Genomic DNA, 15,381 nt, shown 5'->3' on the forward strand with positions numbered 1-15,381 from the left:
GCCAGCCGTACCTTGCACCTTGACGCATTCTGCCTGGCTGAAAGGGCTGTGCCTCCCGATGGCCTTCACGAATGTCCGGACCTTCACACAGTATGCAGCCCCCGGCTGCATGGTTTCCAGGTGCACCGGAATGCCCCTGCTCCTCACCACTTTGACATGTTCCTTTAAGAGACCAGAAAACAGTTATACCTTGAGGGAAGCAGCACAGGACAGGGCAAGCAGAGCCAAGGAAGTAAAGTTTTAGATACTTCCTCTCTGGGATGCTTATAGAATGTTCCCTCTCATTTATTCATTCATTCATTCTTATGTATTTATTAAGTACCTACTATGTGCCAGGTACTATTTGTAGGCACAGAGACATAGCAGTGAACAAAATAAAGTCCTTGCTCTCATAAACTTACATGGGGGGAGACAGACAATTACAGGACACATGTCAGGTCGTTATAGGGCTCTGAAGAAAAAGGAAGTAGGGCAAGGAGGTAGAAGGATGAGGAGGGACTAAACACAGTGGTTAACGAAGTCCTCCCTGATAAGGTAACATTCGTGCAAACCCCTGAGGGTCAGACTGAGCTGGAGGCGTGGCATGGCCAGTGTGGCCAGAGCACACACAAGAGCAAGGGAGCCAGGAGACTATGCCTCCTCACCTATCCATCCATTTACCAGTCTGTCCATCCATCTGTGCACCCCTCTACCTCCACCCACCCGGTGAGGCCTGTGCTCCACATCTGTACCCATAGAGGCTTATCTGGGCCAAGCCCCAGTGACTCAGAGTACATGATCCTCTCTTGGCACTGGCCTTTCCAGTTACCAAGGGTGGGGAGTGGGCTCTGTCCCAGAGAATCTGAGGAAGCTGCATGCTCCCTCCTGCCCAGGCCCTGATCTGTCCCCCATACCACTCCCTCTGCCTGGCTGGCAATGCCATGTCCCACCACTGGGCCCTGACCCAGCACGAGTAAATACTGGAAACCATTGTTATTGCTTTCCCACCTACACACATCAATTTTCAGGGGAAAATACCCAAACTACAGCCCCTGTTGAGTAGATGTTAGGGCATGTGCCTTGCCCCCCAGACACTGCTATGAGGTCAGGGGCACCCGAGGCCAGCTCTGCTCTTAGATTCTATTAAAGCTCTCTACTGCCTCCTATCCAGACTTATTATGAAGGCTGTTTTCCTCGTGCTGCCTGCAGTAGCCTTTGCAGATCATCTTGGACAGGGTCTCCAGGGTCCCTTAGTTCCTGCTCGGGCTCTGGCCCTTCTGCTGTTTGTTTGGCCGTTCACGCCACGAGTGCCGACACCCCACCCAGCCCGGTCTGCAGCACCTCTCCCACAGGGTGGTGGGCGCTAGGGACTCTGGGTGGCCGGTTGGCTGATAATCAGACAGGCTTATTCACAAGCCAGCTCCTGGCTCTCTGCCCCAACTTCCGTACCCGACCCAGATACACACCCTCAAAAGGCTTGTGCCAGTCTCGTATGCTTTTGAAATCATCTACATAATCTCGAACACTCTGGTCTGCTACACCTAAACATACCAGGGAGAATGGCCGAGGAGACAGGCTGATGAGGAAGGAGAAAGGCACTGAAAGGTATTATGAATCATGCTGTGTTAGAGTTTAGGGGGAAGAGGCGACCTCCATACGTCAGCAAATCTGGCCCAGGAAGGCTCCCAGCCAAAGCATGGGGTGGACCAAAGCAACTCTTTGAAGAGGAGGCTCTAGGATTTTCAGTCTTCTCCCCTCTCTCCTTTCCCACCCTCCACTCAGGCCTGTTCATGCTCAGGCCACCCCCAGTGAGCACTGCAGGGGCCGGCTTTCCTCGCCCACCTCGCAGAGGTCTGTGATTCCATCCCTGGGGCCCGACTCCACGGGCAAGGCTGAAGTCTCACCTTGGCACCAGGCTCCCTCCTCCAGTAAGCCACAAGGAACTCAAACTGAGGCCCCAGGTCTTCCAGCTTAATAACCAGATGGAAGCCGTCCTTGGTGATCTCCATCACAGGTGGGGTGAGGATGGCTGTTGGCAAGAAGCGGGGAGAATCAAAGCCAGTTCCAGATAGGACTGTGATTCCTGTCTTGTGAGACCAGAACCAAGTCATCAGTAGAAACATGCCAGGGCTGTAGGGAAGTGATGGCACTTCCCAGCACGCAGAAACTATACCATCATCCCACTTTTATGAGATTTTGCTTGCCACGGTTTCAGGTACCTGTGGTCAGGAGGGAAGCAGATGGTCCTCCTTCTGATATATGATCAGAAGGTCAGTGGTAGCCTAACACTACGTCATAGTATCTGTATCATGCACCTCATTCCATTTCATCCCTTAGGCATTTTACCATCTCATATCATCATGTGAAGGAGGAGTATAACAATACACTGTAATAAACGTTCTGTGAATGTGGTCGCTCCTCTCTCATAGTATCTTAATGTGTCAGGTACTCAGTAAACGCTTTTTGAATAATGAGCAAAATAAAACTTTTTAATGACAAAGACTTACTATAATTCTCTTTTCCACTCCTCTCCTTGACCATAATAAAGTCCTCTGCTCCATCTTCAGGAGGCATACATACTCAAGAAAAGTGACTCAATACTCAGTTAAACATCTCTTTCTGTTTTAAATTTTAATCCATGCTCCTCTCTTTACTTTTTTGGCAGAAATTGCTCTTCACCTTGACTCATCTAGGTGAGCAGATGCTATTTCCTAATGCTTGCTAAACACCTGCATGAGCTCAGTTCTGTATTGAAAGGTTGGGTCCATTCTTTGCCCCCTGGGAATGAACATACCTGTCCAGGGCATGTGTATCACTGTAACTCTCATAGATCAGTGATATATACTGGCTGCTAATAACTTTCGAGCATCAGGGAATCAACATCCTGTGGATGGATTGGCCATTCTATTCTTGGTCCAAGAATTCTTCATCTCATATTCTTACTGAGGATGTTGGAAAGTCAGAGGGCTTTACAAATTCCAATAATCAACCCCAGAAATTACAGCTTAAGCACAAACTCCCATCTTTCACATTACTGGATCCCAACAGGGTGGAAGCAGCCCCTGTGGGCTCTTACCCATCAGCAGACCAAGGACAGAAGGGCGCACACAGGCAGCCTCCAGTCCCTAGCCACTGATGACGGATCCATAGTTGTCTGTCAAATCTAGACACTGCAGGACCAGAAGGGCCACCGCAATAGTTGGCCTTGGCTTGGGAAGTACAGTGGGGTGTGTTCTGGACTAAATCCCTCTGCACTGAGATCAGTGGATACTCAGAAGAAAGGCAGTTCCTAGAGGGTGTTTTTGGAGAGCAAAGCATTTCCTGGCATTTGAAGAGCTGCCTGGATAGGGGAGAGGAGAATGAGGGAAGTCAGGGACCAACAGCAAAACACAACCAGTTCTGAAGCTTCAATTTTAAGTAAACATGATTAAAACTGGATCCTCTCTTCTCCATTTTGTTGAGAAGAGAATTAGAGAAAATAACCTAAAGTCATTGCAGTTCAGAGGAGAAGTTTTGACACTGCTGGGGCAGGAGCCTCTCTGTCTTGTGCTTTCTACATACTTACTGCGTTTCATCCAACCAGCAAGCTCAAGAAGGCGAGCACTGTTCTTATTGTGTGGTGACGTCACTGAGAAGTCAGAGAAGTTAGATGACTGGCCCAGCGTCACACAGTTAATGGCCAGAATTCGAGCCCATGCGTTTCCCTATTTCCAGACTCTGCTGTGTGGGGCTATTTAGCCTCCATATGAGTGGGTCTCAAAACCATCTGAGGAAGTTAAAAACTCCCAGTGAACAGAATGCACACAGACCATTTAAGTCAGACTCTCTGGGGATGGGCCCCAGACCTCTCGTTCTAAAAGTCTGCTGTGACTGGAATGTACAATCAAGGTTAAGAACCTATACTCTTAACAAGACTTCCCTCAACTGGGGCATCTGGGTAGCTTAATCAGTTAAGCGTCTAACTTCAGATCAAGTCATGATCTCACCGTCCGTAGGTTCAAGCCCTACGTCGAGCTCTGTGCTGGCAGCTCAGAGCCTGGAGCCTGCTTCCGATTCTGCGTCTCCCTCTCCCTCTCTCTCTCTCTCTCTGCTCATGCCCCTCCCCTGCTCATGCTCTGTCTCTCTCTCTTTCTCAAAAATAAACATTAAAAAAATTTTTTAAAACAAGGTTTCCCCTTAAGACTAAGAGAGCTTTTTCAAAAGAGCCCTAAAACAAGATTTTTCACATGCCTGGGGAGAAGTTAGGGTGGCCCTTTTCAAAGGCAAAAGAACAGATTTAATGCCCCTTTAGGAATCACGATTCCATCCTAACTCTGTAGCGAACTCCACCCACACAGGGATCACAGAGGATGACATCTTCTATCTTCTGGTGTAGGTTTAGAGGCTCCTTCCTGCTCCTCAGCTGCTTGGCAGTAAGACCTTTTCCTGTGTATACGTGACTTCTCAAGCACAGGCTGTTACTGCACACCGCTGCCTCATAGGCTTATAAGCATTTTCTTATCTCCATCTGACCTGTGCCTTCTTTTCCAACAATAGCTGCCAGCCCCCAGCAATGGTGTTGGCTAGAGCCCCAGGCTCCTAGGAGCTGGAGAGAGGTGGCGCAGGTGCTGCCTGGGCACTGGACCCTCCAGTGACCTCAGTCTCCGCCAGTGCCTCATACTGGGATCCCACTGCCCCCACTGTATCTGCTCTGAGTGCCCGGGAAAGAGGCCTGGGCAGAGAAGCCCACATTTTGCACCAAAATTCCTATTGGTATCCTATTCTGGGAGTCTCATTCCTGCTCCCACCTCTTCTCTCCCCGCTCTCTGGCTCTCAACTCTGGGCATCCCTGGGGCAATAATAATAATAATAATAATAATAATAATACTTACCAATAGCTGAGTGCTATGATGGGACAGCACTGCCCTGAACAGTTACACGTTATACCTTACATGGTCCCCACAACTACCCCGCGAGGCAAACTATTGCTTCTTACAGGTGAGGAGGCAGGACCCAGCTATCAAGTGGCTGAGCTAGGAACTGAATCATACCACTCTGACTCTAGAGGGCCAACTTCCCCTTCAAATCTGTCTTCGCCTTCTTCGGTCCCTTCCACCATGGGCTCCCCTGATGTTCTGATTTCTACCCAATCCTTCCATGTTCCCCACCACCTTCAGACCCTGACAGAGACAGTCAGGAATGACTTCCAAAGTCTCTTTCAAAATGAGAGGGCATGTGGGAAGCAGTTGGCCATTTTTAATTAATTATTTATTTATTTATTTAAGCAGTTGGCAAAATTTTTAATGGACCAGTTAGGGGGCATCTGGGTGGTTCAGTCAGTTAAGCATCTGGCTCTTGATGTCGTCTCAGGTCATGAGGGAGCCCTGTGTCAGTCTCTGGGCCACCAACTTGGAGTTCTCTCTCTCCCTCTCTCTTTGCCCCTCCCCCACTCACGCATGCACACCTACTCTCTCTCTCTCAAAATAAATAAACATTTATAATAAATAAATAAATGGACCAGTCAGGACTGTGTGTGTTCAAGGCCAATTTGATGCTCACAAGACCCTGAAACTCACAGTGAATGTGGTTCCCAAAGGGGAGGCCAATGGGAATGGGGGAGTAAGAAGAGAAGCGCCTTACTTGAATTTCGATTAAATGGATGCTTCAGGGTGCTCCAAGCTGAGGTCTCTGAGCCCTGGGTGGCCCTTACACGAAGATTGTACGGCACGGTGGCAGTGATGTCATCAGTGATGTCACACTCAGGACCTTTGGCAGGTGAGCACCAGCTGCTGGGGATCCAGACGTGGCTCATGTACAGGCTTTCGTACTCTCTGGCCAAGGAGAGGAGGGTATAGTGTCACACCAGCCCCCTTTACTAGGCTCAGTGACAGGTGCAAGTCACTGCCTCATTCACCTACGTTTTATGGTCAGCAAAAGAAGCATTTGCTCCACACTCCAGTTCCCCCACCCTCCTCCCTCACCAACCATCCATTCTTTCTTACTCCTTTTATCATTGGCATAAGCCCCCTCTGTCCTGGCCTCCCCATCTCCACAGCACTCCCTCAATCTCAGTTACCATCATCCCTGGCCTTGCTGCGGTCCCCTGACTGATCTTCCAGTGTCCCCTTCTGGTGTTCCTCAAACCATTCATCACTCCACAGGTCATGACATTTCCCTTCTTAATGGCTTCCAAAGCCATTCTTAGAACAGAATCCAAATTCTTCCCAGGGACCTGCAAGACTCTCTGGCCTTCTCTGCCCTACACATGCTGTTCCCTCTGTACTGGCCTCCTCGCTGTTCCTCCCGTGCTGAGCTCTTGTTACTTTAGCGCCTGTGACGACCCCTTCACTGTATTTCAAATGCTCCATCCCTGCTGTTCACAGTGATTGGCTCCTCCTGCCCTTCAGATACTGGCTAAACATCACCTCCTCATAAGGACCTTCCTGACCACCTAATAAAAAGGAGCCTCAGAGTCAGCTCTTTATTCCATCAGCCTTTTAGCTTCCTCCTCACAATGAATACTATCTGAAACTCCCTAGAGCAGTGCTGGCCTACAGAACATGTTCCATGTCGGTGTTGTTCAATATGGTAGTCTCTAGCCGCATGTGGCTATTAAGAACTTGCAATGTGATTAGTATGATTGAAAAATAGATGCTTTAATTTAATGTGATTTTAATTAATTAAAATTTAAATAGCAATCTGTGTCGAGTGCTACCACACTGGACAGCGTAGACCTAGTGTATTTATTTCTTTACCTTTTTACTGCCTCCTCTTCTAAATGGAAGCTCCCTGTATCTAGAAATCTTGTCATCTATACCCCTGAGCCTAAAGGAATGTCTACACACATAGGTGTTCAGTGTGTATTTACTGTTAATGAAACATTCTGAGAGCCTTCTGTGTCCCTGTCCCTCAACACCTCTCAGAGCCTGGGCACCTAGAGAAGAGTAGAGCCCACTTTGCCCCAGGTCCTGCTGATCTTTAGGATCATGATTTGTTTTGGCTCCTACAGGCAAGCTAATAGTCAGGAAAACTGAGGCCTCCCCTCATCTCCAAAGGATCTGTGACTTCAATGATTTATCCACTTCAAATCAGAGTCAAACTCATTTCTTAAGATTTTCTTTAGCATTGGACAGTTAGCTCACTGTTGAAAAGAAGCTCTACCACAATGTGTTTATACACACTTATGTTCCCAGAGAGCTCATTGTCAAATCCACAGCACAATTTCCCTTGCTTCCTCAACTGTCCCAATGGCCATCCAGACAGAGGAGGCAGATTATGGAAAATAATCTATTCCTGGGCTCACAAAGTCTCCTTCAGCTCTGGCATGAGGAATGTATCTCCAGGAATCAACTACTCTTTAAGGGACAAAAATTTAAAAAACAAAACAAAACAAAACAAAACAAATCAAACTCACCCCTGGTACTCGACAAAATAGTGTATTATTTCTCCAGGCACAGACACTGGGCTCCACGTCAAGAGATGCTTCATGTTGGTTGACTGTACAGAGAGGTTGTAGGGGGGAGGCAGGACGGCCACTCCATCTGGGATTGAGGCAGTTAGACAGGCTGACGTGGAGCTCATATCAGGGGAATGTCACAGCTTCCAATTAGTTTCTAATGAAAGGCCTCACGTGTTAATGAACCAGAAACAATTCTAGTTTCATCATACTTGTGTTAATGCTAAATTGTTGCTATCATCATTGAAATTCTGCCTTTGGTGATAAATGGCATATTACCATTAATAATAATGATGGCTAATATTATTGAGTACTTACTATGTTCTGTCTCGGCCATGTGTTACATAGTTACATGATTATCTCATCTAATCCTCATGATCATACTGCGAGGTAAGGACATCGGTTTCTCCACTGTATACATGAGAAAACTAAAGCACGTGATTTACATCTCGTATGTCAGACCCACACAGATGCAGGTCTGGACTCTGCCACTGACCATGTGACTAAACTCATGAGGTTTCTGCCGCTTTCTCATTACCTCCTTCTCCTGCTACTGCCATCCTCAGGTGCCAAAGCACAGCCCTTCAGTCCCTTAAAAGTCAAAAGGGGCATCAACTGCCAGCTGGGTAGTACAGGCTCAGGTCTGCTCTGGAAGGAGTCTGATCCAGAAGGGCACCGAGCCAGATTGGAGACTCCAGTCCAGGCAGACCGCAGGCCCCTGAGGCAGCTGGGACACAATCATCTGCTCACACAGGGATGTGGTGTGCCCAGGGTATGGACGCAGTGGGTCTACGGTTTTCACACAGAATCAAAGAGACCTGTGACACCAAAGCTGCACCCCTGTGGAGGTGGGCAGTCCTGGGCTCATCCCTGTGTAAACCCAGGTGCAGCCTGGATCTTCTGCTGCAGTCCTGCTCCTCCCACTTTGACACACTTCTAGTCCCCAACACCTGCCTCCCTTTGCTGTTACAACCACAGTGATAGCATCGGGAGCACAGTGTGGGGGATCTGGGGGCCTCACCAGGGCCTTTCATCTCTGTGCCTGCGTCCAGATTGGCACTTGTTGCTCATTATCAAGCCCTGTGACCAGGAGGGGATGGGGAGGCTGCTGGGGACATCTACCAGGTGCCCTTGCTTCTCTACAGTAGGACCCCGGTGATACACCTCCATCTTACTCTCGGCATCCACAGCTGGCCCACAAGGAAACACCTGGGGTGCCCACAGGAAGGCCTCCTACCCTCCCCACTTAATTTTGCAGGCACCCCAAGGATGAAAAGGAAAAGAGCCAGCTGCAGTGGGGTGGCACAGGAGGGTGGGGCATGGTCCCCTCTGACATCCTTCCTCCGCTAACATATTCAAACTATTTCTCTAGTCAGATATATGGGTATTGCATAGCTATGTAAATAGACAGCTGTAATTCGTAACTTAAGGACTCTCAAAAGTGGAATCTCCAGGCCCAAATGGTTTCCCTGGAGAACACTACCAAACATTTTTTAAAATTAAAACCAATTTTATATAACCTCTTCCCAAAAAATTGAAGAACTTTCCAACTTATTTTATGAAGCTAGTATTACCCTGAAACCAAAATCAAAGATAGTATATATTTTAAAAACAAAAACTAAAAGCAACACAACAATGTATTTCTTGAGCAAAATACCAGCAATCCCAACTCAATAATGTATAAAAAAGATTATACACCATGACGAAGTAGAATTTATTTCAGGTATGCAAGGCTAGTTCAACATTTGAAAATCAATTAATATAATCCACCATATCAAGAAGCTCAAAGAAGAAAACTCCTACAATCTTATCAATTGACACAGAAAGAGTACTTATAAGATCTAACACTCATTCATTATTTAAAAAAGAAAACCTCTCTCCTCAAGTTAAGATCAGCAGGGAGTTATCTCAATTTGATAAAGACCATGTACAAAAACCCTAATATATGACTTAATGATGAAAGACTTGAATGTTTTCTCCATAAAATTAAGAACAAGGCAAGGATGTTCATTCTCACCACTTTTATTCAACACAGTACTGAAAGTTCTGGCAACTGTAATAAGTCAAACAAAAGAAGTAAAAGGCATGACAGATTGGAAAGGAAGTAATTAAACTCCCTCTGTTTGCAGGTGACATGATAGGCTATATAGAAAATCCCATGGAATCAGGGTATCTGGCTGGCTCAGTCAGTAGAGCATGTGACTCTTGATCTCAGGGTTGTGAGGGTGAGCCCCACATTGGGTGCAGAGAATACTTTAAAAATATAAAGGGGCACCTGGGTGGCTTAGTTGGGTAAGCATCTGACTTTGCTCAGGTCCTGAGCTTGCAGTTTGTGGCTTCAAGCCCCACACTGGGCTCTGTGCTGACAGTGTGAAGCCTACTTGGGATTCTCTCTCTCCCCATCTCTCTCTCTCTGTTCTTCCCCCACTTGCACACTCTCTCTCTCTCAAAATAAACTTGAAAAAAATAAAAAATAAACTAAAATCTTTAAAAAAGAGAAAATCCCAAAGAATCTGCAAAAAAAAAAGCCCTCCTGAAACTAATAAGTTCGGCAAGTATATTATAGGATATAAGATAAACATAAAAAATTAATTGTACTTCTATATATTACCAATGAACATTTATACACCAAATTAAAAATACCTTTTACAATCACTCAAAAAAATGAAATAGTTATAAATCTTAGGTATAGAACACATCTAGAATCTGTATAGGGAAAACCCCACAATGCTGGTCAAAGATTTCAAACTAAATAAATGGAGAAATATATCGTGTCTCTAACATTATGTGTTAATGGGCCGGACAATTCAACATAATTAAAATGGTAATTTCTCCCAAATTCATACACAGATTTAAAGTAATTCCTATCAAAGCCCATCAAGGATTTTTGTAGATAGAGACAAGTTTTATTTCAAATATATAAGAAAAGGTAAAGGAACTAGAATAATTAAAACAATTTTGAAAAAGAATAAGATAAGAGGAATAAATCTACCCAATTTCAAGACTTACAGTAATTGAGATTCTGTGGTATTGACAAAAAAAATAAATCAATCAATGAAACAGAATAGAAGTCTCAGAAATAGAACCACACAAATATGCTCAACTGATTTTTGGCAAAGACACAAAAGTAATTCAATAGAGGAAGGATAGCCATTTCAACAAACAATACTAAAGCAATAGGACATCTACAAGGCAAATAATAATTATAAATGTCAACCTAAATTCTGCACCTTATTTTAAAATGAACTTAAGTGGACCATAGAGGGGCGCCTGTGTAGCTCAGTCAGTTGGGCATCCAACTCTTGAATCGATTTCGGCTCAATTCATGATCTCACAGGTCGTGATAGGGCTCTGTGCTGGGAGTTATTTTCTCTCTCCCTCTCTCTCTGCCCCTTCCCCTCTCACATGTGCATGTACATGTACTCCCTCAAAAAAAAAAAAAAAAAAAGAATCGTAGACTGAATGTAAAATGTAAAACTCTAAAGCTTTTAAGAAAAAACAAAGGAGAAAATTTTCAGGGCTAGGTAGAGTTCTTATCCTTGACACTAAAAGCTAGATTCATAAAAGGAAAAATTTATAATTGAGCACCATCACAATTAAAATCCTTTTTTTAATTTATTGATGAATTGATTAATTTTGAGAGAGACAGAGAGCAAGAACGAGCAAGAGAGAGGCAAAGAGAGAAGGGGACAGGGGATCTGAAGCAGGCTCTGTGCTGACAGCAGAGAGCGCAATGCAGGGCATGAACTCATGAACTGTGAGATCATGACCTGAGGTAAAGTCAAACACTTAACCAACTGAGACACCCAGGTGCCCCCAAATTAAAATATTTTGCTCTGCAAAAGAACCTATAAGAGAGGAGAAGACAAGCGATGGAATGGGATAAAACATTTGCAAATTACATATCTCACAAAGAACTCATGTCTAGAACATAAATAAGTAATAAAGAACATAAAGAATAAAACTCAACAGCAGAAAAGCAAACAATAAATAGAAAATGGGCAAAAGACATGAAGCGACATGTCACTGAAGAGAATGTACAGATGGAAAATAAGTACATGAACAGATGTTCAACATCATTAGCTATTAGGAAAATGCAAGTTAAAACCACAATGAAATAGCTACACACAGTTATTGGAATGGCAAAAAAAAAAAAAAAAGACAAACCAAATCCTGGGGAGGATGCAGAGAAAGTGGGTCATGCATACATTGCTGGTGGTAATGTAAATGGTATTTGCCATTCTGGAAAGTACATTGGCAGTTGCTTGTAAAACTAAACTTGTCATTACTGTACAACCCAGCAATTGCACTCATGGACATTTATTCCAAAGAAATGAAAACTTCTACACAAAAGCTCTACACACAAATGTCCATAGACAAACTGGAATCAGCCCATGTGCCCTTCAAGAGCTGAATGATTAAACAAATTATAGAATATCTATACATGGAATACTAAAAGGAAACAATGACACACAAAACAACTTAGGGAATCTCCAAGGAACTTGGCCGAATTAAAAAAGCCAATCCCAAAAAGTTACATATGGTATGATTCTATTTTTACAACATTTTGAAATTATAAAATTTTAGAAATGGAGATCAGATTAGTGGTTTCCAAAGGTTAGAAACAGTAGAGGAAGGGAAGGTGGTCAGAGGGAGGTGGGTATAGGTATAAAAAGGCAACAGTAGGTATCATTGTGAAGTTCGAACTGTTCAGTATGCTGACTGTAGTGGTAAATACACAAACGTATACACACACTTGTGCACATACATATAAACAAATCAGTACAAGTAAAACTGGAGAAATCAGAACAAGATAGGATTGTATCAGTGAGGTCAATATCCTATTTGTAATATTACACTACCATTTTGCAAAATATCACTGGAAGAAACTGGGGTCCCTGTATTCTTTCTTTTTTTTTAAGCTTATTTATTTATATTGAGAGAGAGAGAACACATGCATGTATGCTCATGGGAGTGGGGGCGGGGCAGAGATAGAGTGAGAGAGAGAATCCAAAGCAGGTCCCCAGTTGTCAGTGCAGAGCCCAAAGCAGGGCTCCATCTCACAACTGTGAGATAACAACCTGAGCTGAAATCAAGAGTCTGATACTCAGTTGACTGAGCTACCCAGAAACCCCAATCCCTGTATTATTTCATAGAACTGCATGTGAATCTAGAATTTCCTCAACAAAATTTCAATTAAAAAATACAACCAGGAACAACTGGTGGTTCAGTTGGCTAAGGGTCCAACTTCGGCTCAGGTCATCGACCTCATGGTTTGTGAGGTGGAGCCCTGCATTGGGCTCTGTGCTGACAGCTCAGAACCTGGAGCGTGCTTCAGAGTCTGTGTCTCCCTCTGTCTTTCCCCTCCCCTCGCTTGCTCTCTCTCTCTCTCTCTCTCTCTCCCTCTCTCTCTCAAAATAAAATAAAGACCTTTAAAAAATACAACCATAATATCATCACATATTAATAGTTTAAATAGTATTAATTCTGATTATCTGAATGACAGGATACACTTTGAAAGATCATGATGGGAGGGGCACCTGGGTAGCTCAGTCGGTTGAGCGTCCGACTTTGCCTCAGGTCATGATCTCACAGTTTGTGGGTTTGAGCCCCATGTTGGACTCTGTGCTGACAGATCAGAGCCTGAGCCTGCTTTGGATTCTGTCTCCCTCTTTCTCTGCCCCTGCCCTGCTCACGCTCTGTCTCTTTAAAAAATAAACATTAAAAAGAAAGTTTAAAAGATCATGATGGGATAAACTCAAAATGAAATGCACCAAGGAAAAATGGGAAGTTCTACAACGAGGTCCAGTCAGTTCAATCATTGAGGGAGACCTGTTTAGGGAGAGTGACCGGTTGATTAGGTCACTCAAGGATTTAAGCAACACACTCTGAGTTGAATTATTGGGTGTCTTTCTTTACAAGAAGGTGCTCAGGCAGGAAAACAGTGAGATGTCTCAACTTTTAGGTGGTTCCATTATGTTCATGCAATAATTTGTACTTACGTGACTCTCTTCGACCTGTAAAGTTCCATAGCTAACTCCATTAGGGGCAAAATACTCAGTCTCATTCATGTATCAAAATGAAAATTGCTGCTTCTTTCTGAGCCCTAAAGGCAACATCTTTAACATCCTTATGCTATTTGTATAGTATATTCCAAATATCATCTTTGTTTTGCCCATGTTTATGCAACACATATACAGTGGGTATGAGATGGTAAAACAATAATGCCCGTGAACTGATGCCACACAACATTTAATAGAGTGGCGTAGAAAGCACCATGGCACTGAATGAGGAATGATTCCTTTTCTGCTAGGACACTAACTAGGAAATAGGAAATGACTGTGAGATGGGAACTCAAGCCAGAAGTGACTCTTTCCATCTTCAAAGGGTTAAAAAAAGTCCTCTCCAACTGTTACTGAATGTGGTCTTGAGAACACAATTAAGGGGACAGGAAAAAAAAAACTTTGTATCCACACAGCATTCTCCTTTATAAAAAGTGTCAATCAATCATGTGTATTGAAGTCAAGTCTCTGAAGAAACCAGTTAATAAAGATTCCATCTGATGTAAATATGCAAGTGCAAAAACAAAGAATACAGTTGACCCTTAGACAACAAGGGATTGAACTGTGCAGGTCCACTAACACACAAATCTATTTTGATAAATACAGTATAGTACTGTAAATATATTTTCTTGTCCTTATGATTTTCTTAATGGCATTTTCTTTTCTTTAGCTTACTTTATTATAAGAATATAGTATATAATACGTGCATTATATGAAACGTGTTAATCAACTATTTATGCTATTGGTAAGGCTTCTGGTCATTAGTAGTAGCCTATTAGTAGTTAAGTTTTGTAGAGTCAGAAGTTATATGTGGAATTTCTATTGCACCAGGATTGGTATGTTGTTCAAGGCCCAACAGTATAGTCAAGGGGAAGGGGAAATGTGGACAGGACAGACAGATTAGCCAAATTGAGGAGGGTGAAAAATCTGAAAGAATCCTATCTCCAGCCACTCTGGATAGGGGTTCTCACCAGAGTGGAGAGAGGTGTTGGAACCCTCTGTATAATCTTTTGGTTCCTTCTAAATATTTATGCTTTTGTTTTTATAGAGAATTGTATTGTTCTCTTTCTAGCAGTCTGACTCCAGTATCGTAAGAAGGGCCACTGGGTGGAGCCTCTTTGGTGGTGTTTCCAATAGAGTTGAGACAGTTGACCATGACCTGACTATTAAGATTCAGTGTAGGCAACACTAAGCAACATTTTCTGCACAGGGTTTCATTCACAATCTTGATGTCTCTCTCTTGCAGTCTATTAAGTGTTCTATTGCTGTTGTAACAAATTACCACAAATTTAGCATCTTAAAACAACACAGATTTATTTTATTACAGTTCTATAAGTCAGGATCTTAGGTCTCACTGGGGCTATGAGTTGGCAGAACTCATTCCTTCTAGAAGCTCCATGGAAGAATCTATTTCTTTTCCCTTCAGCTTCTAGAAGCTGCCTACACTGCTGCTCATGGCTCCCTTTCTCCATCTTCAAAGCCAACAATGGCTGACTGATTCCCTTTAATGCCTCAAATTTTTCCTGCCTTCTCTTCTGTCTTCCCATCTCTCTCTCTCACTGCATCCAGAAAAGGTTCTCCGTTTTTAAGGACTCATGTAATATTAGGTTGGGCCCTCCCTGATAATCCAGGATAATCTCCCAGTCTCAAGATCTCATAATATTAATCACATCTTTAAAATTCCTTATTCCATGGAAGGTAACATCACAGGTTCCAGGGATTAGAGCATGTACATCTTTGGAGGACCATTTTTCTGCTTATGGCATGGAGCTTGCACTAAAGCAGATATTGGCACTGTAAACTGACGCTATGCCCTAAAATTCCTCCCTCAAATACAGTCAATTATTGTAAGAAAATTACTTTGTAAGTGACCAGAAGAACAGGCCAAGGCTGAGCTGGGACATG

The 15,381-nt window shown here is 43.8% G+C and overlaps 1 protein-coding gene across 2 annotated transcripts in view; it reads right to left on the bottom strand.

Moving 5' to 3' along the window:
• Positions 1-15,381, bottom strand: part of IL20RB (interleukin 20 receptor subunit beta) — a 30,464-nt gene that overhangs the window by 11,649 nt on the left and 3,434 nt on the right. Inside the window, exons 2-5 of one of the 2 annotated variants that reach the window (XM_029940214.1) lie at positions 7,373-7,499; positions 5,599-5,789; positions 1,884-2,008; positions 12-162 (exon numbers count right to left, since the gene is read on the bottom strand). In XM_029940214.1, the coding sequence (XP_029796074.1) occupies positions 12-162; positions 1,884-2,008; positions 5,599-5,789; positions 7,373-7,446 (541 nt within the window). In that variant the 5' untranslated portion in view covers positions 7,447-7,499. Of the gene's footprint in view, positions 1-11; positions 163-1,883; positions 2,009-5,598; positions 5,790-7,372; positions 8,033-15,381 lie in introns of those variants that run through there. The other variant, XM_029940213.1, reaches the window with a different exon arrangement.

Source organism: Suricata suricatta, chromosome 5 (assembly GCF_006229205.1).
Source record: "Suricata suricatta isolate VVHF042 chromosome 5, meerkat_22Aug2017_6uvM2_HiC, whole genome shotgun sequence".
NCBI lineage: Eukaryota > Metazoa > Chordata > Mammalia > Carnivora > Herpestidae > Suricata > Suricata suricatta.